The sequence below is a fragment of the Mugil cephalus genome, chromosome 4 (genome assembly GCF_022458985.1).
Source record: "Mugil cephalus isolate CIBA_MC_2020 chromosome 4, CIBA_Mcephalus_1.1, whole genome shotgun sequence".
NCBI classification, from domain to species: domain Eukaryota; kingdom Metazoa; phylum Chordata; class Actinopteri; order Mugiliformes; family Mugilidae; genus Mugil; species Mugil cephalus.
This window is the reverse complement of record NC_061773.1, coordinates 22,385,172-22,412,183: the sequence shown is the minus strand read 5'-3', so window position 1 is coordinate 22,412,183 and position 27,012 is coordinate 22,385,172. Positions and strand designations below refer to the sequence as shown.

The window sequence follows — 27,012 nt, the reverse complement described above, 5'->3', positions numbered from 1 at the left end:
TCAGCTTTGCTATAGTGTCACATAATATCCCTCCATTATCAACCTTCATGTTCCATGGAGCGTCGTCCTTGCTGCCTTGCCAGGCAGGGCATTGGCACAGCTTGACTAGGAAGACAAGGAGGTGTGGCTGCCAACTCCTGCTGCCCACCGCCCACTGGTCAAATCCTCTTTACTGGTTTCACTATGACAGTCTGCTCACGGTCCGTGGTTAGCCATGCAAACATAGGACAGGATCTTGGTCAATAATGCCGGGGATACCCACTGGACGTGGGACGAGGGGGAGAGTGAAGAGTGGAGAAAGAGAAAAAGAAACAGATGGAATAAAAAAACTACTACGGGATTAAGGAAAGGGCTCTCCCACAGATTGGCTGTTCTGTACCACAGCCTACTTGTAGGACGAGGCAGCAGGTAGCGCAGTCACCTCTCCTAAACTCTCTTAAATCCATCATCTTTTGTTTGTTGTGTTGAGCACATAACACAGTCTCCTCAGCTCCAATACATTGTTTCTGCGCTGATTAATGTCTTTTTTTTTCTTCTAAATGCAATTAGGGAGAATAACTTAGATATTTGTTCACTGACTGCCAAAAGCTCCACATAGCGAAGGAGGTTTTCTGGAGTTACAGATGACAGTCAGCAATTGTTCTCTTACCCGTAATGTATGCCCTGACCTACCCACTACAGCTCTTCTTTGTTCCACGCATTGCTTTCCATTCATTTCTAACATTTTAACACAGATGTTTTCTGTGGGAGGCAGTGGAAAGCTTGCCCATTTACTAAACGGTAACAGTCCAACAGCTACTCTGCTTGTAGTCTGGATCGGAAGATGTCTGTGCGGCTGTGCAGATGGTCAGTGTTGAGATTAGTTAGTGTGTCTTTTTGCTGTTATACCTAACAGGTCTAAACCCCTTTCTTTCTCTCTCTGTTGTGTCTTTTGTTTATCTAGGAATCTCCTTCAAGATCATCTACTTGGCCTGGAGGTCTTTTAGAGGGTAGGACCTCCTCGCCACAATGAAAGGCTTGGGGACCAACCGTAACAGACACCTGTCTGATTCCTGTGACCCTTCCACAGGCCATTCAGAGGCCCTCTACCCTCAGAAGACCAGCACGCTGCCACGCAGCCCATATCTCCTGAGTCCTGCAATGGACCACTATGGCACCATGGACCCCCACCTTTACCCCTCAGCCAACCCGGGCTCCCTTCCTCCAGATTGCATGCTGCCCCTCAATAACCAGCTGTCCAACAGCAGCACATTTCCCAGGATCCACTACAACTCTTATGACCAGTCTGACTTCTCTCCTCCCGGGGACAGCATTGGGGGGATAAGTACAGGGACTATGGGGACATCAATGTCCATGGGCATGGGGACGGGCATGGGAATGACAGGGCTGAGTGGACGCACACCTATGATTACGAGCGGCTCGGCGACTATATCGCATCACATGACAAAGAACCAGGCGCCGCACAGTCTGCTGGAGTTTGATAAGCAGCTACCCGGGGGTCGTGACGGATTCAGCACGCTGCAGTTTCATCGAACGTCCGCTGTTGCTGCTGCTAAGCAACGTACAGACAGTCCCGGTCGCATTCGTTACATGCTGCACTCAGTGCAAAAGCTGTTTGCAAAGTCCCAGTCACTAGAGAGCCACAACATGAAGGGAAATGTCAATGGACGCTCTACTGGCAGCGGCGGAGGCTCATCTAGCACCGAGGACGGAGGGAAACAGAATCGGAGAGCCAAAAGTAAAGACCGGAGTACAAAATCAGAGGCGACCGCCAAGCGAAGGCCACGCTCCAACATGTCCGGCTACTGGAGCTCAGACGATTTGGACAGCAGTGATTTGAGCAGCTACCACAACACCATGGCCATGATGACCCTAGGACGTCCAACTGGCCATGAAAGTCAGGGAGGGCAGAGCAGATACATCCACAGTGGTTACAACACTATCAGCTCTTCTAAAAGCACCAATGACATGAAGTTTCAGGCACTTCCTGGGCCTGGGGGTGGAGGAGGTGGTGGACTTGGTGGAACGGGAGGTATGGTTATGAATGATAATGACTATATGAAAGGAGGGTCTTGGTCCACACTGACGATGGGCCACCCGAGACAGGTGATCCAGAAAGGCTCAGCTACTCTGGACAGGTCCATGCTGAAGTCCAAGTCCTGCCAACAGGAACTGACCTGCAACTACCTGCAGGTTGGACGAAGGGTGAGTAGACATTAAGTTGATGTTTTCGATAAAAAATTCCATTATATAGTGTTTATTATGTACAACAACACGTATCGAAAACTAATTTTAACCACATAATTGTGCCTGCAGAGTGACTGGAGCAGCACATTAGGCCGCAGCGGGGGTGCCAATGAAATCCCGTGTCGGCGGATGCGGAGTGGGAGCTATGTAAAAGCCATGGGAGACATGGAAGACAGCGACGATTCGGAGGGGAGCCCCAAGCCCTCTCCAAAATCTGCTGCTCGCCGCCAGAGCTACCTCAGGGCTACACAGCAGTCTCTGAGCGACCAGCTACCCCCACGCAAGTAAGAAAAGTACTCATTTGTGATTTTAAGACGCTCAGGAATAACTGACAATTTTATGTTTTTTGTACAATCCACAAGGTTGAAACACTGTGGTGACAATATGAAAATACTGATGTAACTCCCAATATGACAGACTGGTAGAGACAACAGTTATTATATTAATTGTATAACGTAAGTACTATAAAAAAGGCCATTACATCATCGTCATGATGGATGGAAGGAAATATACAGTATGTATTTTTCATTTTATTGCATAGGTTAAGAGCCTCAGATAGCGCTTGTATTTGAAAAGTTAGTGATATTCCTGCCTCTAAAAAGTGTTGATTTTTGAGAGAACGCCCAGATACACACAGTTAAAAATACTGATTGGCAAAACCTCTTAACAATCAAAAGAAAGGAAACAAGCCACCCATTTCTGTGCGCACAGGACGGAAACCATCAGGCGAAACCTTTGTGCAGGAAAGCAAATTCGGACACAAGTACACACAGTCCACGCTGCGCTTACTCACGCATAGAAGTGGTGTCAGACTCCCCGCTGCTGTCCACATGCCAGCCCTAATACACACACCTCGGCTGTGATTTACCTTCCTACTCTTGGCCCCACAAATCAGCATTCTGACTGAGATAATACAGACACATTAGTGGCGTTTAAACAATATGACTCTGACTTTTGTTTGCACTCAACCAGCAAATTACCACGAATCACTGTGACTGACTGAGATTGCGCCTCCCTTGTGCTTAAATTACATGCTTTCTGAAGCAGACTCATTGCACAGTGTGTGACGCAGGCGCGGTGACTGTGCCTTTTCGCAACATGGAATAAAGTAGTACACTCACATTCTTTCGTATAATTTCTGTCACATTGTAAGAAAATTTAAGACGTAGCACGCTTTCTGTTGTCTAATCAGATATCAGACCATTGCAAAGAATATTACAGAGTTAATAACAGCAGCCTGATGTCTGGAAGGAGCTGCTTAATCACTGTCTGCGTAGATTTGCTATAAAAGTCTATGAAATGTTAATCCTTCAAGATATTCTTACAGATTAGCATGCTTTGATAGACATATTTGGCAACATCCATTGTATTTAGATACATAAACCTAGTCAACATGAGTAGTTCAGCTGCACTATCTAAGGGTAGTGTGGACCCGTGGTTGGAGAAGCGGCTTTGAGACCAAAAGGTTTGTATGTCCCTAAACTGAACACTGGGACAATCCACCATGAGGGATCAATCAAGGAAAGAATAACCTATTAAAGATCCAGTATGCATGATATAGTGCCATCTAGTGGGGAGGTTACATATTGCAATCAACTAAATACCCTCCTGTTCCAAGCTGTGGAGAGGATCTGCCTGCTACGTGAATGTAAATACTAAGGTTCTAAAGTAACATAAAAGACGACAATTTTTATTTTTAGGCGACTATGCGTATGAAAACAAATAAATATTCTGTTCCATTTCTACCAATAGATATAGATAGATTCTAAATTTTACACAATCGTCCATCTTGTTTGGTTTGTTGTCGAAGGTACAGTGCAGTTCTTTTACATATAAATGAATGCCCATTACTTGCCCTTTCCAACAGAGTTCAAAAAATGCACCAGGTAAGGTTCAGAAATAACCTGAGAAGCTCACAGCAAACATTTGTGATTTCCTGTCTAATAAAGTGCCACTGAAGTCTTGACCTTTTCACAGTTTCTTTTCCCCCTCCGTGCGCCTTGGTAGCAGGTGAAGTCTGTGGGCATGGTAATTACTGCCAAGTATCATATGTACATGATATGTAGAATGTCATGAGGGCTTTTATATGGGATGGATCTTGTCCTCGTCTTTTTTTTCTAGCTGCACGACTATATGCACAAACAGTAGGTGTATTTGTGGTTGGATCAAACACGTGGAGAAACTCAGACTCTGGCCTACTGGTCATACACATCTCCACCTATTGTGGGATGTGTATGGTAAAAAAAATAAATAAATAAACCCCTGTGTAGAAAACTAAGCTTTATTCTTCCCTAAAGCGTGCTTGAATGACTAACTAACCCTAATACCCCTGCCAATCCCTGATTACTGTCTTCTGGTCTGCGCCTACCCTGATTGGCGCGAGCAGCAGAACCCTGGATTTCACCTTCTTGCAGGGGGAGCTGGATGCGCTGTGGTCTCCACTCCACAGTGTGTCCTCTCTGCACCAGCTGGGCAGGTCAATGAGCAGGTTAGTGATAGGTCTGTGAGCCACTTCTCAGGGGTGTGGCGCAACCCACTTCTGACTGAGTGATCCATTACCAATCACTTTGCACTGCTCCCCTCAGATAAATGAAACGTCTTTAGAGAGGAAACTCCAAATGGCAAATTCATTTCCTGCTGCCAACAACTGCTAACTTCCCTTAAGCTTGTACATCTGCCCAATGCTTGTAGGTGAAAGGTAACCGAGTTTAACATGGTTCAAATTAGGGAATGAAGGGACATCTGTGTCCGTAGACCACAGCATGGCACTTTACTGCCATGTTACTATCACTGTGTGCCAACAAAGAATGTGTAAAACACGATTAGACTGATTGAAGCTAAATCAGTTCTTTGGTTTTGGCACCATGACAGCTGCGTACATGCCTCGAAAAACATCTCAGGCTTTGCATGCTCAAATGCTTTAATGACTGATGCTAAAATTAGAGGAAATTTGAAACAGAGAGAGGATTTTGACTCGCGAAAGACTCATAAATAAAAGTGCAAATGAAAAGGATGACGTGAGTGGCAAACTCGCCGTCCTTTTATTTCTCTTTCAAATCCTGGTTTTGCTGATCAGTCATGATCATTGTGTCACTTCTCCGTCACGGTGTATTAACGTCAACTGTCTTTTCATCTGTTTTTTTTTTTTTTATTCTCTTGTATTTTGTATTCCCTAACATATGTTCTTTGTCTTGTTTTTTTATTTTCACCGTACTCCCCTCCTTCCCAGCTGTCTTCCATCTCTCAGAGAGCTCTCCAATAACCGCAGCTTGGACAACCTGGACTGCATTGGGGGTACGGGCTCCTCTTTGCCGCTCTGGGATGACGATGACTTCAGCCAGGCCTGCAGTACCTTGGGCAGACGTAGTTGCCTGGGACAGGTCAGTGCTTGAATACGCGACATGTGCTGTTTGTGGACGATCAGAGGCCTGTTTCTGTCTGTCTGTATGTGTCTTTCTTTCTCTCATTAGCTCAATAGATATTTTTGAATAAGAGCATGTTTGCTGAGCATTTGCATCATTTAGCTCCCAGCAAGCTTTGTACATTCAAATCACTTTTACTTTCAAAGACCCCTTTGTCTGCGTTGAGCTAAACTCATTTCCATAGAATGATTTGCATCTTCAGAGATACAGTTTAGATGGCTGTAATAAAACGAGCGTGTAGTGAACAAAGATTCTCTGTTTTCCAACAGTATCTCACATTTATACTAAGAACCTGAAAGCCAAACGAGTGACAGCACCATTAGCACCCTACTCAAGGTCACTCAGATGATGAACAACCATGCAAAGTGGTTCTGATCTTCCTCTATGAAATGAGGCAGTGCAGCTAATTCATATATATGTAATAATTTACTGCTTAAGTGTGCATGCATAGCAGCACACAAAATGAATATATATTAATAGATATTATATTTCAGACATGCTAAGGTTATGTAAATCAATCTAAGCCGTCTCTAAACTTTTGCATGACTGTGTGATTATGAGTGGGTGTAACCACCAAGACTCTCTGCTTCCTATTCTTGTCTTTGGTTCCGACTCTCCTTCATTTACCTCCTTATTTCCTTCAATTACCAGCCGGTGAATCATCAAAATGTCATTTCTGTCAACACAGACTTCCACGAAGCTGCTTCTTACTCTCCAAAAGATGTCAGTAACGTCAGGAACGCCTGACAAAGCGATGTTTCTTGTTATGGCATTACTTGGATTGAACGTTGACAGGATTTTTGTAGCTGTTTCGTAGGAAATAAAATTGAAAAAAGACTCGTCCTCAGGGAAGTAGGAAGAGCAGCCTTTGTTTCCTGGGTTAATCAGCTTTGTACTCTGCACTGCTTGGCACGAACTGTAACTTTTGACACCGTTAAATGTTGTTTTTTTTCCCTTTTGATGCCATTTTATTGCGTCCCATCAGAGACGCCAACACTCTCAGGCCTCAGACAGTGGCCAGTGATGGACTGCTACACCGGTACTCATCTTGTCCTTACCTCCCTCTAGCTACGAGACCTGGAAAGGAGTCATCATTACGAAGACCACAGCTCAGAGTCAACATTCAGAGATTCACGTTCCCACTCTCAGGACAACTCGGAGCCTCCAGATCTGCCCATGCCGACGTGCTTCCGATCCCGCAGCCACAGCTACCTGAGAGCAATCCAGGCAGGCTGCTCCCAAGATGACGACACGGCGTCCATAGACTCAGGCTGCTCCCCGCCTCCCACTGACACCACTGTTCGCACCTACAGCACCAGCACTGGTGAGTCACTGGGTGCAAAGCAAATGGTAAATTTCCTCAAAGTGAATGTATTTGACTTGTTATGTTACCAGACATATACTGTGTACTCTCAATGATTTCACATGCACATGCACATACCACAAATCTGTTCAGGTGATGTATTGGTTGATGGTGTTTGCAAATTTGACAGATTTCACAATCTCATGGGCCAATTCTTCCATTGCTTTGTATTTTCCTTAACATTACTTTGAATACTCTTCATAGTCCTGGTCCACTGTGGAACGCTAGTCCTCCAACGCACACTCGGCAGCACATTTAGCTTAAATGCAGCCTTTTTTGCCCATGCTAGACGGCCTTTCTGCACAATGGAAGACATGGAAAGAACAGTTTGGCTCTTACCTGATAGCTGCAGGCTTGGACAAAGCCCCAAAGGAGAAACAACTTGCAATTTTTCTTCAACGTTTTGGGACAGACAGACCACGCATCCTACCCCCACACACAGGTAACAATTTGAAACCTGCTCCTCTCTCCCTGAAAAGAAAAATAAAACAATAATAATAAAGATGAACAATGATTAAAACATGCAAAAAAGTTTCCAGACCTAAAAAATTACAATAATGATCATTATAAAAGTGTTAATAAATGTCAAGATTTTTGGCCAGGGATGCACACACAGCAGCAGTGGGTGCTCTGTTGTTGGCAAAGATGTTCTGTGTTTGCTTTCAGCTTCTGATGCTCCTTTGTTGAGAGCATGGGTTCCTGTGCATGTTTCATTTTTTTTTTCATACCCCAGAGCATCCACAATGTGGCGCTCTTCGCCACAGTCTGCTGAATGTAGGGTTTAAGCACATGATGCCTTCATGTTCATGGTATTTTTCAATTCCTTTGTGGTATTGCAGAATATTTACAGGATCAGTTCCAGATAAAAGTTGTAACAACGGGTAACAGCAGATGTTTTTGAGAAACAAAGACAAGCTATTTGCACATAAAATAAGCTTCATCTTTTTATTGCAATATTACCTCCCTCTGTTTTTGTTGTGTATCAGTGCAGGCTAGTGGTGTGAGAAGAAGACAACTTTGAAAAGCTGTTTCCTGCATTAAAGTAACAACAGCATGTGAGAATTTCAGAATAATTCCAGTTATTAGCAGTAAAATTGTACACCGCTTTAATGGGCAGCTGGTGAGAGTGATGCTGATTTTAATTACTTCATTAACAGCTGAGTATTTAGCAAATTACCCTAATATGGACACAGTCATTCTAAATTGGTCGTAGCTGTGCATGTGAGTGTGAATGGTTGTTGGTCTCTTTGCGTTCGCCCTGCGATAGACTGGCGACCTGTCCAGGGTGTACCCGGCCTCTCGCCCGATGACAGCTGGGCTGGACTCCAGCCTCCCTCACAGGTGTCAAACATACAGCCCACGGCCCAAAAGCGACCCGCCAGAGGGTCTAATGTGGTCAGTGAGAGGAATTTGCAAAGTGCAAACTGAAATGAGGTCGACACCCCTGCTCTAGTGGACAAGAGGATCAGAGTCTGATTATAGTCTCATTTTGATATTCTTTGTATGTTATTGTATGAAATTGCGTCTCTAAAAACCTCCACCATCCATCGCCTTTATCGAACAACTGTTTAGTGTTAGATTATCCGAGGCGCTCATGAAGGCACCGCCAGACGAGCCTCACCACCACGCCTCCCTGGAGCTCAGAGCGGCTCCCGACGACAGGCACTGAAAGCCGGCTTCACTTCACCGCTGCGCGGCCGAGACGGCGAATGTCACAGCTGCCTTTAATATAGCTGAAAATAGTTTTAACCCAAGACACCGCGGTGCTTTTCGGCCGGGTAAGTCATTTACCAATACAGCTTTTAGCCCCGCGTGCTTTGCGTTAATGCCCTCGCTGGTTTTACGGAAAGTTTCTTCCTGTGGTGCAGTCCCGACTGAATTATCATTTCATATCTTGAGTTGGTACTGTGTGTGTGGACTCATATGAGTGACATGCTTCTGCGTGTGGTGTGCAGTCTTTCGTTCATTGTATTCACTTCTTAATTAAAGTTACTTCTTCTTGGAAAATTGGCCTTGACTGGGGATTATTTGTCCCACATGGTGATGTGTGTATTGCAGAATGAATTAAATTCTATTTTGAGGTCACATTTAACAAACTGAAAAACCCATTCTAGTCGTGCTGAACACACTCACAATTACACAGTGGTACTGAGATGATGATTTTGTTGTGAGGGGGCATGGTGGTAGTTACAGGCAGCTTGTCTGTTACTGGATTAAAACAATAGAGATGGACAGTGGCGGACAATTTGGCAAGCAGCACTGATCTGTTAAATGGGGCGTCACAATCCACCTTTTGTTTCTCATTGTTGTTGCATCTCATCCGGCTCCAACTGACCACATCACAGCAACAACCAATCAGCTCAGTGGTATTTAGTAGCTAAAGTTTAACTGGTTTAATCAGGCTCAGCCCCGTCCTTCACAGTGTTTCATGTGAGGTAATTGGATCTCAGTGGATCTTCCACAGTGGCGGATTCATTGGTGACATGTCAAGGATATTATTTTACTACCGTTCAAATTGCGTTGAATGATATTCTGACTTATTTTGTCTCAGGTGGCCAATGGACAGTATTCCCATCTGTCACAAAGTGCTCAAAAAGCAAAAAAGTAATGCATCATAACAGCCCTGCACTAGATCGCCCTTCCTGTCTGTTGTAATGTACTGTTTATGTTGAAAAGATATGTCTGATATGGGATGTGTGATCATTTTAGGGGGGTGTAGTTTATGGCTGCTAAACCTAATCCTAACTGGACTGAATTAAACACAAAGGTGGTCCTGTTATTTAGCTTAGCCCACTGACAAGAATGATTGTCAGACTTGTGTTGGTGCAGTACAATAGAATCCGGTTGTATTCCAAAATGCAAACACAGCTGAATCAGCTGTTTTAGTACCATACATTTCATGGACTAAGATTTGGTGCAGCACTCTTCTATTAGCGTGCATCGGTTTACAAGAATTAAAAATACGCATGCTACCAGCCGCAATGGTGTTGTGGGAGCTGTTGCTGGTTAGCGAGGGCAACATTAAGCATGCTATTCAAAAGCCCCATTTTCAAGGATTTCTCTTTCTCTGTTTCTTCAGAGAATGTAGCTAAAATGTGATGTCTTAGAATGTACTATATTGCTGATGCATTCAGATGGTGATTATTAAATTTGCAAGAGGGTGATTAGTGGTCAGTCATGTGGGGTTTTTTTTGGAAACCGTGTCCAGGTCCTGTAACGTCTTGCAGCTAATTGTTTTCCTGCCGCGAAAATTGTGTCTGCGCACCACCGGGGATGGCAGTGGACAACAGAACCACTGTCCAGATGGCATAAAAGCAGCAGTGCCCAGTGCCCACTCCAGATTCCACATTAACATTTTGGCACAAAGCCTCTGGTTGTTTCTGTTGTTACAGTCCCCTCTGAAGAGCAGCCCTCGTTATCTTTACACAGATTTGACTTAATTAAAAAGCAACAGTGTTTTTGGCTTCGTGGTGGTTTTTGTCGCTCTTTTCTGTGTGTTTAGCTTCAGAAAAGGCTTCGCTGGCATACTAGTGTCAGTAACTGGGCGAGTTTTATGCTTGCACAGCTGCTGCATATTTGCGTGGCTGAGTCCTGTAAAGTAAGCAAGTGCATGAAATAGTCTAATTTGAGAATGTGGCACTAACTATTCATCTGGCTGTGGGACATTTCTGCTGTGTCTGCAAATTGTGGCATTTATCACAAATCAGCTAGATTCTGTTTTCCAAGCTAACCTTCATTTTTTTTTTTGTAGCTTTGGTCATTATTCTGTATGAGGGGTGGGTAGTGCGTTGAAACTACAAACTCGTTTTAAACTGGTCTGGTTGCTTATGCGGTTGTTCCGTGCATGTCATTGTTAATGCTAGATTAATAGCTGTATCTCATCTCAGCGTTCTCACTGGGACAATGGTGTGAAGGATATGACATATCCTGACACGCCAGATGGTTTGTTGCAGAGAACCATCTGAGAAGTTGTCCTTGGAAACTAGCCGGAGGAACGGGAACTTCCGAGCAAAAAAAAAAATAAATAAAAATACTTGGCTGGTAATTAGATGAACCATTTGTCTATTATGGGCTAACTTCAGTCAGACCAGTAAAGCATATGACGCAGCAGGAGAGGAGGAAATAGGAGGAAGAGCTGTGAAAGCTTCCAAGCAGTCAGTATAACTATAGGAAAGCTAGAAACTACTCCACAGAAATCGAGGACAGCGTATTTTTTGAGGTCAGTTGGAAACGGTGCCGCTGACAAGTTCATTTTTATCTATTCTAACATAGTCTCCGTATTTGTAGTTATGGCACGGCAGTCTGTTGATAGTAGCCATGCTTATGGCTGCTATCTGTCGTTGCTACACATGTTCAGCACGAATAAAGTTTTACAGGTTAACCAGCAGCTTAGTTTAATGTGGTGGCACACTCTTGTTTGCAGTTGGGGAAAAAAACAATGAAATTCCTGCACTGTTTCCTAATTACCTCAAAAATACATTGTCTTTGGCATTCCTACGCTTTAGTTTCCTGTTGCTTATTGGCCAGCATGTGCAGCAACACTGATGTATTAGTAGTAAGCTATAATCAGTTGATTGTATTTGCTCGGTCCATTTACCGTGTCCGGCTCTGCTACTTTATCTCCTGTCTAATCTCAGAGGCAGATGTCGGTTATGATTTTGGAGCTTGTGTTGGAGTTTTTTTTTGTGGGCAAAGCAGATTTGGTGGCATTAGGACTCGAGGGTAAATTCTGCTCGGCATGACGGTAGCGTGATGTGACACTTGGAGAACTGCGGGACAGGTGCACAAACACAGAGACATACATGCACACGTCTGATGCCTTCTCACTGACGGCGGCTGGGATGCAGCCGGGGCGACAGCAAATAACGTAGCTGCCACGACGGCGACTGGCTTATTCTGCCCACCACCTATCTGTCATGAGAGGGAACGTGGACCTCTTCAGCTGTCTCAGCAGGTTGTGCTAAGGCAAGGATGCTGGACTACTGACATATACATATATATATAACTATGAGCTTGAAGCACATTTGTTTGACAGAATTTCTATGTGGCACAAGGCTAAGAGAGGACAAAAGCAGCTCTACAATAATGACACGTTGCTTCGCCAGCCTCTGAATGAGAAGGAAAGCTTTAACAGGAAATCACAGGCTTGATCGGGCCACTGTTTAAAATGTGTAGCTGCCTTAAGACAATAAATGCGTAACACTTTCACTATCGTGCATCCTCATACATTTGCAGTGATGTTTGTCGGCTCATTACTCATCCTCTTTGTTATTTTCACTTGTAGGAATGAAGACAAGGGCCAGGTCTGGACATGGCCCAGATTAGTGGTTTGGGTGTGTTGTCTCCAGTGTTTACAAATGATGTCAGTGTGCTGGCATTACCGGAATGAGACCTGGAGTGCCTTAGAGTAGTATCACAACTGCGACAAGAGCCAGCACTTACTTAAATTGGATTTCCTGGACCTTGATGGGCGTTGTATACGTGCGTGTGCTACATTAGTGTGTCTAGGATTTATTTGTATTTTACATTTTCAAACATGTCATTTGCAAATAATGAATTATTCCAGGGGTGGGGTGTCTGGGTTAGTTGGGTGGTACATGTCTAAGTAATATCCACATGAATGCCAGGTCCGCAAGTTTCCCAGCAGAAACTTGCAATGTCACAAGACGGTCAGTGTGGTTTTAATGTTGTGGCTGAGCAGTGTGTTCTTTTCATGCTGTTAAACAAAACAGCCACTGTTTAGAAAAAAAGGAATTTGCAGCCCCGTGTATGATTAGTTCCAACAAACGGGTGCTAATAAACAACAGGGTAATATGTTGCTCATGTAAAATCTTTGGCTGAAATAGCTGTGCAGGAAGAATAAAACATAGCATAGGTGGTCACACGTGAAGAATTTAGTGTGTGTGAATAGTGTTGGCCTTTTGTGTGTGTAAAATTTGCCTGTGGTCAGTCCACTGACTTATGGAGTGGCAGAGCTTTTCCAGCCACTTGCATAACTTTGGTGGGATTTAAGTGGTGATGAGAGTAAAGGTGACATAGTCACACACGTCAGCTGAGCACGTGGATTTGAAAATATTTACAACTAAACGGCTGTGATTCGCTGTAGGACCATTCGGTTGCACACAGATTTATTTAGTTATTTCAGTAGAAACACATCTCATTATGAAAATGAAATACCATGCTCTTATAAGAACTGAGTCCAGCTATGCCAGGCTAGAACGGTATGTGTGAGGTCTTGTGAGTGTTATGTCAGGTGAGGTTGCGCACACATTAGAGATAAAGCTAAAAAGCGGATTATGCTGAACAACAACCCTTTTGTTTGAGTGTTTTCACAGCTGCTCACATGTTTGCTGCAAGGCCTTTTCAAAAAATCCTTGATGGCTCGTCGGGATTTTTGACCACAAACTTCAGTGGAAGAGTAAACTGTGTTTGTTTAGTTGGTTCCTTATCTCTTATTACAACCTTTGGGTTATCGCCTCAATTTCCAGCGATTGTAGTCTCTGTCTGTGCAGGACACAGACCACACGCTGTTTGAATATAGTTTGAGTCTTTTTGTGATCTACATGGGAAATTTGGGATCTTTTAATTTTCACTTTCACTGATTTGTGTGAATGTAATCCAAATCATAACGTATCTATCTATGGCAGCAATCACAGGATTTGCTGTTCAACTTGACCAGCTGAAGGCGACACGAAATGTCTTTGGGTAAAACACTGAACCTTAAGTTGCAAAAAAAAAAAAAAAAGCTGTAAATGCCGTGAGGTAGAAAATTGCTTCTTGATGGCAGCCCATTTACCATTTACATGATCTCTATCGATGCACTGTTATTATTTACTTCTCCGCTGACAGGAGAAGTAAATAACACTGAGCATCTTGTGACAATGTAATGTTCTGTTGGGAAACATTTGGACCTGACATTCGTGTGGATGTTACAAAGACATGTATCTCCCACCTACAATTCGTATTCATCATATTTTTTCATTCATATTTTATTGAGTAATAAAACCAGCTATTTACGTAGCATGATGGCCGTGTTGATTTCATGTACATGTAAGTTCTCACTGTTAATGCAAAACCGTGTCAAATAGTCCAAGACCAACAAACTATGTATAATTGTTGGTGCACCATACAAGGTATGATTGAATGGGTGGTAAAAACATGTTTCCACCTTGCCCTAGTTTTTAGTGTTTTTTTTTCCAGATCATTTCATTAGTGTCATGCATTCCTTTATCTTACACTTTAACCACCATTAAAGCTAAGTTGAAGACAATGGGAACCATCTCTTTGCTTTTAAGTGCATTACAATTTCGCATGACTTACTAAACTGCCCCGTCTGTTTTCCCTCCCTCTGACGCGTCTGCGGTTAGTTTACCTCTCTGTTACGTCCTCTATAGCTGGAGGACGTATTTGGTCTGGCGTTAGGATGTACTCTAGATAAACTGTTCAACCTTATTTGGTTTTGAGTGTCAGACGGTACGCAAATTGCTTTACTGATTCCATCACCTGTCTCATGATCGAGGCTCTGTGTGATTTCATTTATTCACCTGCCCGGATTGGTTCGTTGGTTCGTTTGCACGCTGTTCCTCCCTGATTTGATTTTCCACTTTACGGTTTGCGTCCCGGATTCTGCTGGTTTTCAGGTTTCGTGTGACAGTGTCCCTGTGTGTTTATGTTCAGCTGAAGAGTTCAGCTCTGGGCAGGCAGGGAAAAATTCGTTAGTCAGTTCTGAGAGTGGCGCTGATGGGAAAACGGGCGATGCTTTGAGCCGTTTCCAGTTCTACTTATTTATTTTTTTTGTCATTGGTTTGTGCTTGAAATCCCTGGTAGCGTCTAGCCTGGCAACAATTCGCTAAAACACTCGTCATTAGTAACGTTTTTTCTCTTCATTTCTTTCTCTCCTGTCTCGTTACCTTCAGTCTCCACATGCATAACCACCTGTAAGAAGGTTGCGCCTCCGCCCGTGCCGCCCCGTACCACCTCCAAGCCCTACATCTCGGTGACGGTGCAGAGCAGCACGGAGTCAGCCCAGGACAACTACTTGGACCAGCACGACAGGAGGTCCGAGGTCAACAGCCAGTCGAGCCACGCTCACAGCAACTCCTCTGACAGCCTCGACAGCACCCGCGCCAACAGCCTGGCTCGGGGCATCCGCCGTCCTCCGCACATTATCCCCACTCCCATCGCCACCCCGAGAGAGCCGATCGCCCCCGCCACCGCCAATGCTTCCACTGAGACAAGTGACTCGGTAGTACAGCACGAATCCCTGAAATCAGCGTTTAACAAAGGGAATCTAGCGGCAGAGGAGCCCCTAGTAGCTCCAGTACCCAGACGGAAACTTTCCTCCATTGGTATACAGGTAGGACGGTGGCTGTTGTGCTATTGCTTGATTATCCAGAGCTTGTAGATGTTAGTCTGTGTTGTTATTTTACCCATGAAAGCAGGCTAACACAGTTTCAGACCTGTAGTTACATTTGCTACATTTACATGGGCAATGTTTATTCTCCACTTAACTACATACACGGATGCTAAATGAAATGATGCACTGAGTCATAAACCAAAATCAAAATCAGAAAATAACTTTTTTTTTAACCGAGTGATTCATTCAGCAGAAGAACACGACTAAGACCGGACCCGTGATTTCTGCGTTGCTACTCACATCACTTTGATTTCCATTCATCTTTTGAAGAACTCGTTTTTGTCCCCTCTGTGAATGCACTACCAATCAAAAGTTTGGGCACAGCTTCTCATGCAATTCAGATTGAATGAGAGGGTGTGTCTGGTAGTGTGTATGTCTCGTCAAACATTCTCATATAAACCACAGAACGTTGATGATCATCAGTCTGCTCCGATTGAGGCCTTTTTATTCTGGCTGAGCTGTTGTATCACTCGTAGAATAAGTGTCCGTGTTGTCTTTCATTCTGCCATTTGAGCTTGAATCAATGAGTCTGTGTCCTGAGTGCATCACATCAATGTAAAATGTGTGTTGCAAGCCGAAGGTTTCCCTCCTGTGGATCATTACATTTGGCTGTTCATCGTTAGAGCTGGATATATGTATAGTATCAAAAGCAAACATGTATATTTGTGCATACGATTTTTTTATTTTTTATTATCTGTTATACATTTTCCAGATCCTGCACATTAAGAGAAGTCACAGTAGCTGTTAATCATGATATTTACTCGAAGACCAAGCAAAGTCTCTGGGAAGCAGAGAGCTGACCACTGACTATTGTTGTTTTTTTTTGTTTGTTTTTTTTTTCCCCTCATGACTCTTTATCTCCTGTAAGGTCGACTGTATTCAGGAAGTTCCACGAGAAGAGACCCCACCACTGGCCAAATTTCAGTCAATTGGAGTACAGGTGGAGGACGGGTGGCAGTAAGTCCTCTTCCTGTCCTTTTAACAACGTGAGGAATTTATATTATAGCCACACACACACACACTGCTCTGACTGTTCTTTCCTTTTCCAGGAACTTTGTTGGTGTGAATTTCCCAATGTCTTTGTGTGTTGTGTTTGTGATGTTGAGGCAAATTGTTAGCATTTGCATTTTAAAGATCCCCTCCAGATCTGTTCAAATATATAAAAAAAACTATTGTAATAATAATAATAATAAATAATCATTTTGTGCACAATAAGTACAGGATTAAAAAAAAATACTTAAATGCTTCCTCCTTCTTTGAAAAATCCAGTATTTATCTAGATACCTCCCATAATTTATACTGGATCAGCGTCACTTTCTAAAATCATTTGCTCAAGTAGTATTGTGTCTAGTATTGTGTTTGTGTGTATTTTATCTCGATTCTGGGGTAAAAACAGAGCAACTTCCCGCTTGTAGCATATTAATTTGAAGATCTTTCTGAGTAGAGGAAGATTTTAAATATGTCTTTATTTTCTTCTGTATTTAAGACTCGTTTCTTGTCTGTTGCTGTGCAGTTTGCCTTCTGTGCTTGTGGTCTTTTGAATGCCAGGAAGTTCTTGGGCACCTCAAGTCTTCCTCTTGCATTCTCTTACTTTTGCATGTTGCGTTTAGAGTTTCGTGCACAGCAGCCGCTGCTTTGACTCCCGACGGGCATTTCTCAAATACGGCCTGGCTGAACAACAGCCGCTCTGTGTTTTTTGGACAATTCTCACAGAACCAAATTTTTTTGCCAATGCCGTTCACAGATTTGTGTTGCTTCTCAGCTGTGTCAGTTTGAGTTCAGAAATTACAAAAACAAGGCTCATGAGGCTCTCCAGGTGTGTCTGTAATTCCCTACAGTATTGAAGCTCTCATGATACTCCACTATCGAACTTAACTGCCACTTGCAAGTGTTTCCTGAATGATGACAGGAAATAATGTTCATGTTCAGCCTGTTTTTCCATTTGCCGTACGCAAACAAGAAGCAGGCTTCAGTTAACACCACCCTGAGTGCACTATTATCCTTATCATACAGAAACCAGTCTCCTATAGATTTATTTATATCAATGTGGACCAGCGCAAGTGACTCAAGGATAAAACTGAGCATTGCTCATTGTTCCACTAAGTCAGACAGGTGTTGTGCAAAAAAAAAAAAAACTTTTTTTTTTTCATAAAAGTGACTCTCATCTGGTTTTGTTTCAGACTCAGTCGCTCCAGTAGCATGGCCTCAAAACAAGAAACCGACTCAGACACGCAGGACATCCCCGTCATCTCCCACATCAACAATGCCAAACCCTATGAGAAGAAAATCATGGTCAATAGTGCCAGCCAATCCATGAGCTCCCCCCCTGGACACGACTCGCTAGACAACGGAGACCCGGAAATGGTCGACGCCTCTTCACCTCCGCCGCCCAGACAGATCCTCAACCGCTCCACCACACGAAGCAGCTCTTCCTCTTTCTCTGAAAGCCTGGACCCAGCATTGGATCCCTCGTCTCTACCGCCTCCGGACCCCTGGCTGGACAGCGGGAACGGGGGCATCAGCAGTGTCCCTCAGAGCGGAGGAGGAGGAGGAGGGGGAGGAGGAGGAGGAGGAGGGACGCTGTGTCGGAGAGACGGCCACTGGTTCTTGAAGCTGCTGCAGGCCGAGACGGGACGCATGGAAGGCTGGTGCCAACAGATGGAACAGGAAACCAAAGACAACCAACTCTCAGAGGAGGGTGAGGATGGCAGGACACTCACTGGAGCTCTAGTTCTCTTAGTCGAATTGTGTCCTGGTTGTAAGTTGCGAAGCGGGAAAAGCCTATTTTTTTTTAAATATAAAATCTTTGCCGTATCTTGAAATTCTATAAAACTCTCCAAAGTTCAATTATCACCCCAAATTAGCAGCTGCATTGCAAAATATCTGATTATTTTGGTAGAAAAGCATTGTATTTTCAGATCAGATGTTAGTGACTCGATAAGTGCATAAACATCCAGTCACGTCTTAAAATTCTGTCATGTGAGTCACTAACAGTGGACGAGGATCAGCTGAATCATTTAGTTTTAAATTCGGTCCGTTTTTGAGAGATTTTGAAATCGAAGGCGCCCGGTCATGTTTATTTGGCCGGAAAAGAGCGCAACACATGTGTCCTGTCAAATCACCGCTGAAGTCAAACGCGTGTGGGCCCTAAATCTTGAGCCTTCTTCCTTGGTCTGTCTGTGTCTCAGTTGCGTGGTTTAGAGCTCAGTTGTGGCCCTCAGCTTCGGGCCCTACAATCACTTTGTCAGACATACACAGCATGGAAGGGATGAGGCCGTAATACCTGGGTTTACCACACACAAGCAGGCCTGTAATCTCCAGAATTACACAAATCTAGTCTGGAACTGATTAAACCTCCAGATTAGATTAGTGCCCCAACATTGGACTGAGGCGTGCAGCAGAAAGCAGACACACAAATGCACACTGCACACACAAACAAACGGACAGACAGATGTGAAGGCATCGGATGTTCAGCTTTTCATCATTATATGCACAAAGCTGCGTGTGTCTATGCCAGTCTGTTTTCACACTTGAATGTTAATGGATGTGATTTTACAGTGAAGTAGTCATTTAATCTAATCCAAATTTGCTGTCTGGATCTGGGTCTCGTCACATTATAATCACATTGCCATAACTTTGAAATCCAGTGATCAGATCTCAGTCCAAATTTTGTCGGGCCGATGTTTGTCCTAATTTTGCCTCGACAGACATGGAGTATGTGGAGTATGTTACTTGCGAAGTATCTATATAAACTTGGATTGGCATTGTTCAATACACTTAAACCCCATTCCTGCCACTCTTTAGTGTCTGATGGGCAGTGCACTGACAGGCATTCCTTGTATGCTAGGTGTACCCCAAGGACCTTATTTTGGCCTCCTATGGTTTTGATCTGTATGGTTCTTCCCAAGGCAGTGGAAACTGACAATTAATGTACCGTAGTGTGCACAGAAATGTGTATACCTGGAAACACAAGAGTTCATGTGAAAGGAAAAAATAACAGTGCTTTGTTTGTTTTTCCTCCCTGTAGTGCTGGGGAAGGTTCGCAGTGCAGTAGGAAGTGCCCAGCTCCTTATATCTCAGAAGTTCCAGCAGTTCCGGGGACTGTGCGACCAAAACTTGGTGCGTATGTCTTCTTTGTTGACACGTTTACACAAACAATATTACTCAGTTGTAATCATTGTGATTATATATTCCAACTATATGGACACTAAATAAAATGATATGTCAAAATTACATGTATACGTATGTTACAAAGGCATCAATCTGAACTTTTTTTGTGGTTCTACTTGGAGCGCTGAAGTCTTAGGTGCTAATATTTTCCCAATGAACAAAATAAGATTGCACCTCTGTATCCAGTAAAGAATTCCACCTGATCAGGCCAGTCCGCTTCAACTGAGTTGGTTACGTAAGGAATATTGTTCTGGTTATTGGAGGATATGAGTGTCCGTTTAAACATAGCCCGTGATGCTTCCACTCTGGACATTAATCTGAAACCAAAACCAGTATCATATTTAGGTTATTCTCTCCTTACTTGCTTTAAAAAAACTAATCTGAGCCCAACCATGACGCATAGAGTAAGTAATGGAACATCAGGAGCTTATACAAAGAAAATGGCTTTATACAAATTATAACCCACTGCCAGTACAGAGCAAGTAGCATAACAAATAACAAACACTGCACACTCGTGATTTGTCACCAAATGTCTGGAGATCACAGAAGCGAGTGCAGCTGCTTAAATATGTAGTGGAGGCCGCACAAACGAAAGCCTGGAGCATTACAATCGGTGGCCGTGTCAGATTAAAATATGTCAGAGCAGTGTTGACTTTTTGTCCGTCTGCCAATACCGACAGGCTTTGCAGACCCAATTATTATCCTGAACAATTGTGTAATTTTTTGTTGTGCTTCTCTGGATAAGCATATTGCCCTTTTTTTCACCTTAGCAGTGATGAGGCATCATTTTAAGTATTTGTTGTATACTGCATGTAGCCTTCATGCTCAACAAAAGCCTCGACCTGTTTAATAGCTCCCTCTAGTGCTGAGTGTGAAAAGAGCACTGCATCAGAAACAACATCATTCTTCTTCTCATCTTTTTCACCTCATCAGGTCTACAAAAAACAAAAAGTGAACGTTGTTTTGTTCCAAAGCTATTTTAAAGAAAGTCAAATTACAAAACACAAAACACAAATTGTGTCATTTTGCTGATTGTTTTTGATAAAAGGTCTGGTGCTTCCAGCTGTGGTGGCGCTGCACTAACAGACCATGCTCATCCCACGACAACTGACCCACAGATTTCCTATTCCTGAATGTCCTGAATATTGCATTCTGGACACATCTAGGACAATGTATTTTTAGCCTAATTATAACCTACTAGCCTAGTTTTTCGACCACCGATATCATTTTTACTATCAGGTTAGCTACTTTTACACACCGAAACACACAAAATACACAAATGTGTGTTTTATTGTATTATTATTTGTTGAATTAGTTTTGTGTCATACATTCATCTCTGCGACTGTCTACGATGGTGTTGAAGGTAGGTTCTTTTTTTTTAACCACATATCCATTTAAAAACAAGTTTGTCATGAACCACGATCCATTTTATGGATTTAAGTCTTCTTGACGCTAGAATGGTAAAGATAGTAGCCCATAACAAGTAGGGAGATGGATGTCAAGCTCACCCAACAGCAAAGGCCAAATCAAAATCAAATGGTGTTTTCCACTTTCAAAGGCAAGGCTTTACTTTTTGGGTTCATGTTAGCTAAGGTATAACAAATAAATTCTACTTGTATATTATATATTGCATACGCTTTAATATTTACTATCTTCTTACTCATTCGTTGTTCCCTAATTTTCACCCTTTTGTCGTTACTCTGGTCAGAATGTGAATGCCAACCCGCGGCCCACAGCCCAGGACCTGGCTGGCTTTTGGGACCTTCTGCAGCTCTCCATCGAGGACATCAGTCTCAAATTCGACGAGCTCTACCAACTCAAGTCTAATGACTGGCAGCCCGTGCCATCTGCGGCTGCCCAGTCGCCCCCTGAGCGGAAGGTACTTCCCACCCCTGCTGCCCAGTGCCCTGGCTGGGGTAGGAAAGCCGCCGAAACCGGCCTCTCTCCTCCCACCACCACCACCATTTCTCCCACTCTTTTTTACCCCGGTCCCTGCGTGGGATGGACTCTTAACAGGGCCTCCCCACTGTCCAGTGTAAAGAGGGCAGAGACAACCCTATAGGCATGCATGGAGAAAAGAAATCACCTCAAAGAGGGCTGTCTGTCGGCGTGAAGCCCTGCTTTGAGCATGCATGTGGCATTTTCTGATGTGTGCTGCGGTGGAGCATGGCTGAGATGCGCTGGATCACGTGACTGAACGCAGTCTTGCATTTGCTCTTTAAACGTGTCTGTGTGTCCTTGTCGACGTGTCCTGTCCGTGCTGTGCGTAGCATGCTTTGATGGATGTTTTAACCGTAGCCTTTGTCGCTTTATGTGGCTTATCGATATATTAATCGTGTGTCTTTTGATCCTTCTTTTATTTCACTCCTATGTGCCCATTGATTCATGTTACCATTTCACGTCTTTGAAAATTGTCATTCAAATGACTGTTTTTCCTCAATGTTTGCCTGTTTTTACTGTCACTTTTTTCTGTTTATCGTCACTAAATGTTATTTCAAGCTTCAACAAAATCAGCTTTAGCATAACGTCTTGTCCAAGTCTTGTCTGACGGAGCCTTTCTGAACAGATAGGGGCCAGCTGATGATGGTTGCTTTCCTTATTTCATTGTCTCACTGTTCACTTTGTCTTTTCTCCTCCCTCCTCTCTTCACGTGTCCTCTGCCATGTGTCCTGACACGACAGGACGAGGAGAAGGCGGCTCCTCCGGCGTCAAAGAAGCCTGGTAAGGGGCGACCGACACTGGGCCGCGAGAAGAGCGCCGACTCTTCATCCACCTCTTCTTCGGCTTCGGCAGAGAAGCAGAGGCAAGAGGCTCGCAAGCGCCTGCTGGCTGCTAAGAAGGCTGCCTCGTTTCGCCAGAACTCCGCCACAGAGAGCGCAGACAGCATCGAAATTTATGTCCCCGAGGCCCAGACTCGCCTCTGAGAGAGAGAGAGGAAGAAAGATGTAGGTTCGGATCAAAGGACAGATAAGTGGCACTGAAACACCTGGATACAGGAGAGGACGTTTTTTTTTCTTTTTTGTTTTTTGCAATGCAAATGAGCTATCCTGAGTGAAGATGGATTGATTGAGAAAGGGGGTAGGAGAGATTCCCACAGAATTGGGTTTGGGGGGGGTTGACACATTAATACAATTATAGGCTGGTCCTGGTGGCATCAAAGATAATTAAATAAAACTGAACCCAACAGACTACGAAACAGGAGACTCCTCGTTTGAGGCTGCCATCGAAAACCTCAGCCGAAGGACTTTGTGGTTTCTTCTTACTATTCTTGCTATCATAAAAAAAAAAAAAAATGTTAATGAAGGTATTGTTATTATGACAACTATATCCTAAAGAGTCTATATGAAGACTGTTTTAAAGGTTCCTGTATCCTGGCTATAAGATCTATTAAGCTGACGGAAGGCAATCTGTAATGCTTTCCTGTCTCCCATCCTCCTGCTCTATTCTTCCCAGATCATTGGCCATCTTGTAGCTTTGCACAACACCACCTTGTGGCCATCGCACGCACACTGCACACGCACTACAAACATATGTACGTCTTCCTTGTATTTATTTACTTTATCCATTCTTTGATTTATATAAAAATCCATTTAGATCAAGTTATGTTTTAATATTTTTGGTATGATGCTATTGAAAGCCAGGTCTGAATGGGGTATTTATATACAGTGGTATATAGCTAGCGGTTAATTCTTGTGTGTGTCACTTTTTTTTTTCTTTTTTTTTTTTTAAACACTGGAAAATCTGTTTCTCAATGGTTTTGAAGGAACGCACATCCCAATATCAAACAAGACCAAGCGTGAGGATCTCTGACTGACTCAGAATGGACAGAGGCCAAACGATGCACTGAATATTGTTTTCTTTGTAGGGAGGGGAAACTCTTTTAGACCTTTCTCTCATCCATTACCTTTGGTTTTCGTGTTTGGGTTGTAAATATTTCACAAATTTAGTTCCACCTGTCTACACATCTTTAAGTGCTTTTTATTAAGCCTACTTAGCAAACAGCTCCGAAATGAATCCAGGCCTTTTCGTTAAAGTCCTGCAGCAGGTTAATTAGCGCTTCACTTTTCTTTCCCCCACTGAACGGCACACAGATTACTTTTTCATTCAAAAGTTCTCATTAAAGCATTACATACATAGCCACTGTGTTTTCATCATTATTCAATCCCACTTCCTTTTTCAGTTGTTTTTCGTTTTTTTTTGTGTGTGTGTGTGTTTAACTAAAGATTGTAAGCCAAAGATGAATTCACAGTTTCAGATTCATCTCATAAAAATGTCAGCGGCAGGGAGCTCGACGGTCGACTGTGAAAACAGATGAAGGGGACCATAGCCACAGACACGTACTGATTCAACATTTTGATATGCATGTCCCAGGAAGCTTAAGCTGAGTAGTGCAACGACACAGGTTAGTAGTCGTGCTGGAGCGTTGAGGGTCAGGACACGCCCCTCCTTTGATGCCGAAAACTCTTCATTTCAAGTTTCGTTTCTGACCTCTGGAGGGCAACAGTGGTTTGTTTTTTGATTTACGCACACTGTATGAATACGCATTGACATAGTAGGGGAATGTCACCCTGGTTTGCATTGAGCCAACACATTGCATTAATTGCACATATTTGTTGACCTCTGTTTAATGTGAATCCATTCTGCAGAACACAGGAAGAAGGGGGAAAAAAAACGCTCAGTCATACACCCTGACATGCCTTACATCAACCGCTGTCGCATGCCTGTCTTCCACTCACATTTGGTTTCTTCCAAATGGCACGGAAATAAAACCCAACTGTCCTGTCCTAATTACTTATGTTAAACTTCCCTCTTTGGCTGCAGCGTCGCCCCTTTTCTCACCCAGCCCTGGGCTTTGAATTAGAAAAAGAACCTCAATAACCACCATTCTCATTGCTCTGTCGCGGCGAGGGCTTTCTCTTGACGGTGGGGCCATTGTTTGTCTGTTGTGTTTGCCTGCTGGGACGACTCGGCAAGGAAAATGGCTCAGGGGTGTCAATAGCCAGTTCCCTGTCTTCTGTCAATACTCCTCCTTCCATTTGACTGGGCTGGATAGCATCGTTAGCACCTGAAGGGCTTTTGTGTGACTCAAACTCGGCCGTTGACTTGATTTGATTTTTGACTGCCAGGAAGAGATTGTGTCTGACAAGTGGTTTTCCAAAAGAAAAAAAAAAAGGAAAGTTGTCTCCTAAATATGCAAACAGTTCAACTTATAGTCAATAGTTTTATATATATATATTCGCCATCTTGTGACAATGCAATGTTCTGCTGGGAAACTTTTGGACCTGGCATTTGTGTGGATGTTACTTAAACATGTTGCACCCACCTAGACCACACCATGCACCCCCACCCCATAGCAATGACACAATAAGATGCAGCAACAACTCCAAAAACAACACATAAGAAAAAAGAAAAAAAAAGCAGCACAAGGTGTTGACCTGGCCTCCAAATTCACTAGATCCCAAACTGAGAGCATCTCACATCTGTGGGGCGCACTGGAACAAGCCTGATCCACAGAGGCCCCTCCCCTCAACCCATAGGACACAAAGGGCCCCACTAACAACATTCTGTTACCAGACACCACAGGACGCCCTCAGAAGGCCCGTGTCCATTCTCTGATGAGTCACAAATGTTTTGGAGGTAGACCTACGCAACACTAGGAAGGTGGTCATAATGTTATGCCTGATCTGTGTATGTTGAAAATTTTGGATTCTTATTTTCTCCACGTTTCACACTTTGTTGCGTAACACCAATCCCTGCCCTCAACCTTCCTAACTCAAAGCTTGTAGGTCTGTGTCTGAGTCGAACGCACACAATGTGTTGTACGCTGAGGGGGGGGGGAGTGTGGTTCTACGAGCTAGCCATCGCGGAGAGACGCGTAAAATGCCAAGAGATGTCAGTGACATGCTTTAAGTGACAAAAGAAAACTCAGCTCATGCATTTAAATAAGGCTTTTCTCCAATACACACATATCTCTGAGACACATCTATTTCCTGGCCGGGGGTTAGCCATGATTCGAAGGAGGAGGGGGGTTAGCGCCCTATAAAAGCCATTGATTTGGGGGTGATAATGGCCCCCTATGTGTATGTATGTATGGGGTTTGATGGACGTCACCTTTTCAAGTGCAGTCAAAAGCTTCAACAGCGGTCTGTTTTTTCGATTTAGTTTTGAGAAGTTCCTTTAGACGCTAGTGCGGTTAATCTTCCTTCGACCAGAGTAATAAAGTCAGTGGAATACGTCCATGAACGTGACAAAGCGGTCATCTAAGCGTTAAACGAGAGAAAGAGGAATTTGTATTTTACATTGTGGTATTGGTTAAAATTGTACCATCTCTTCTATGATACAATCGTACCCTTCCCTTTTCTCTTCTTTCTCTAAAAATGGGTATGACGTTATATAAAGCGTACCTATACTATGAGATTATTGTATGTATTTGCTGATTTTTTGGGGCATGCCTGGAAAAAAAAAACAAAAAATAACAACTTTGCCTGGTAAAAGCTAAAGAAAGAGAGTTACCTCAGCTGGGATAACTACCAGTGATTCTCCTCCCATACAGTACTCTGAAGGCCTGCTTGCAAAAAAACAACAACAAAAAAAGGCTCATTAGCATCTCTGCTTTGTTCCACTAAGTTGAGCATAAAACTGGGGAAACGGGTGAGGGCCAGAGGCTCTTACCACCACAAGAGATACGATGTAGCAAAAGAAGAAAAAGAAAAAAAGTGTAAAAAAAAATACTAGAACAAATATTTTATGAAGCAAGCACATATTTTAAAGACTAGGATCTGTTCATTAAATTACTCTATAGGCTGTGTGTGTGTTTCAGGGTTTGATAGTAAAATTTAAAAAAAAAAAAAAAAGGTTGTACCATCCTCCGAGACGACGTCGTGAGTGGGTGTGTCGTTCATAAAATGAGATTTACCTAGTTTCTTGTCACTATACTCTGGTAACATTTAAAGTATATGTGCAATACTGAGTTAAAGGGTTCTTCTTTGATATTAAGATGAAACTAATAGTAATAATAATGATTTATCCCCTACGTGCTTCTTAAAGTCGTCCTCTGTAAATAGAAATCTTTTACAATGCTGTAGACCTATTTATACTATTTCAAGGTTGTTCAAATGTATAATGCAGAGACGTAACATTCAATAAAATGCACACGATACTTTCTCAAAAAGTTCACCGTGGTCGTATCTTCTTGCTGTTGTGTGCTCTTTTGCTAACTTCTGATGATGCCCGGTGATGATTTTTTTTTTTTTTTTTTGAATAAAATGTTGCATATTGATATCTACTGTGTGTTTACGTTCCCCAATTCTGCTACACCTCAGCACAGCTTTCCATTTTGAGACAGGATACACAACCTATTTTCATGTGAAGTGACAAAATGTATCTCTTATTTT

The 27,012-nt window shown here is 43.2% G+C and overlaps 1 protein-coding gene across 4 annotated transcripts in view; it reads left to right on the top strand.

Annotated features, from left to right (window-relative positions):
- dlgap4b (discs, large (Drosophila) homolog-associated protein 4b) overlaps positions 1-26,789 on the top strand; it is a 104,968-nt gene extending 78,179 nt beyond the window's left edge. The window contains exons 4-15 of one of the 4 annotated variants that reach the window (XM_047583576.1): positions 944-2,205; positions 2,317-2,531; positions 4,634-4,735; positions 5,477-5,627; positions 6,738-6,993; positions 7,322-7,474; positions 14,949-15,388; positions 16,317-16,405; positions 17,629-18,146; positions 19,476-19,567; positions 21,327-21,497; positions 22,300-26,789. In XM_047583576.1, the coding sequence (XP_047439532.1) occupies positions 1,009-2,205; positions 2,317-2,531; positions 4,634-4,735; positions 5,477-5,627; positions 6,738-6,993; positions 7,322-7,474; positions 14,949-15,388; positions 16,317-16,405; positions 17,629-18,146; positions 19,476-19,567; positions 21,327-21,497; positions 22,300-22,542 (3,627 nt within the window). In that variant the 5' untranslated portion in view covers positions 944-1,008 and the 3' untranslated portion in view covers positions 22,543-26,789. The remainder of the gene's footprint in view (positions 1-943; positions 2,206-2,316; positions 2,532-4,633; positions 4,736-5,476; positions 5,628-6,737; positions 6,994-7,321; positions 7,475-14,948; positions 15,389-16,316; positions 16,406-17,628; positions 18,147-19,475; positions 19,568-21,326; positions 21,498-22,299) is intronic. The other 3 variants (XM_047583577.1, XM_047583578.1, XM_047583579.1) reach the window with 3 other exon arrangements.
- The last annotated feature ends 223 nt before the right edge of the window (positions 26,790-27,012 follow it).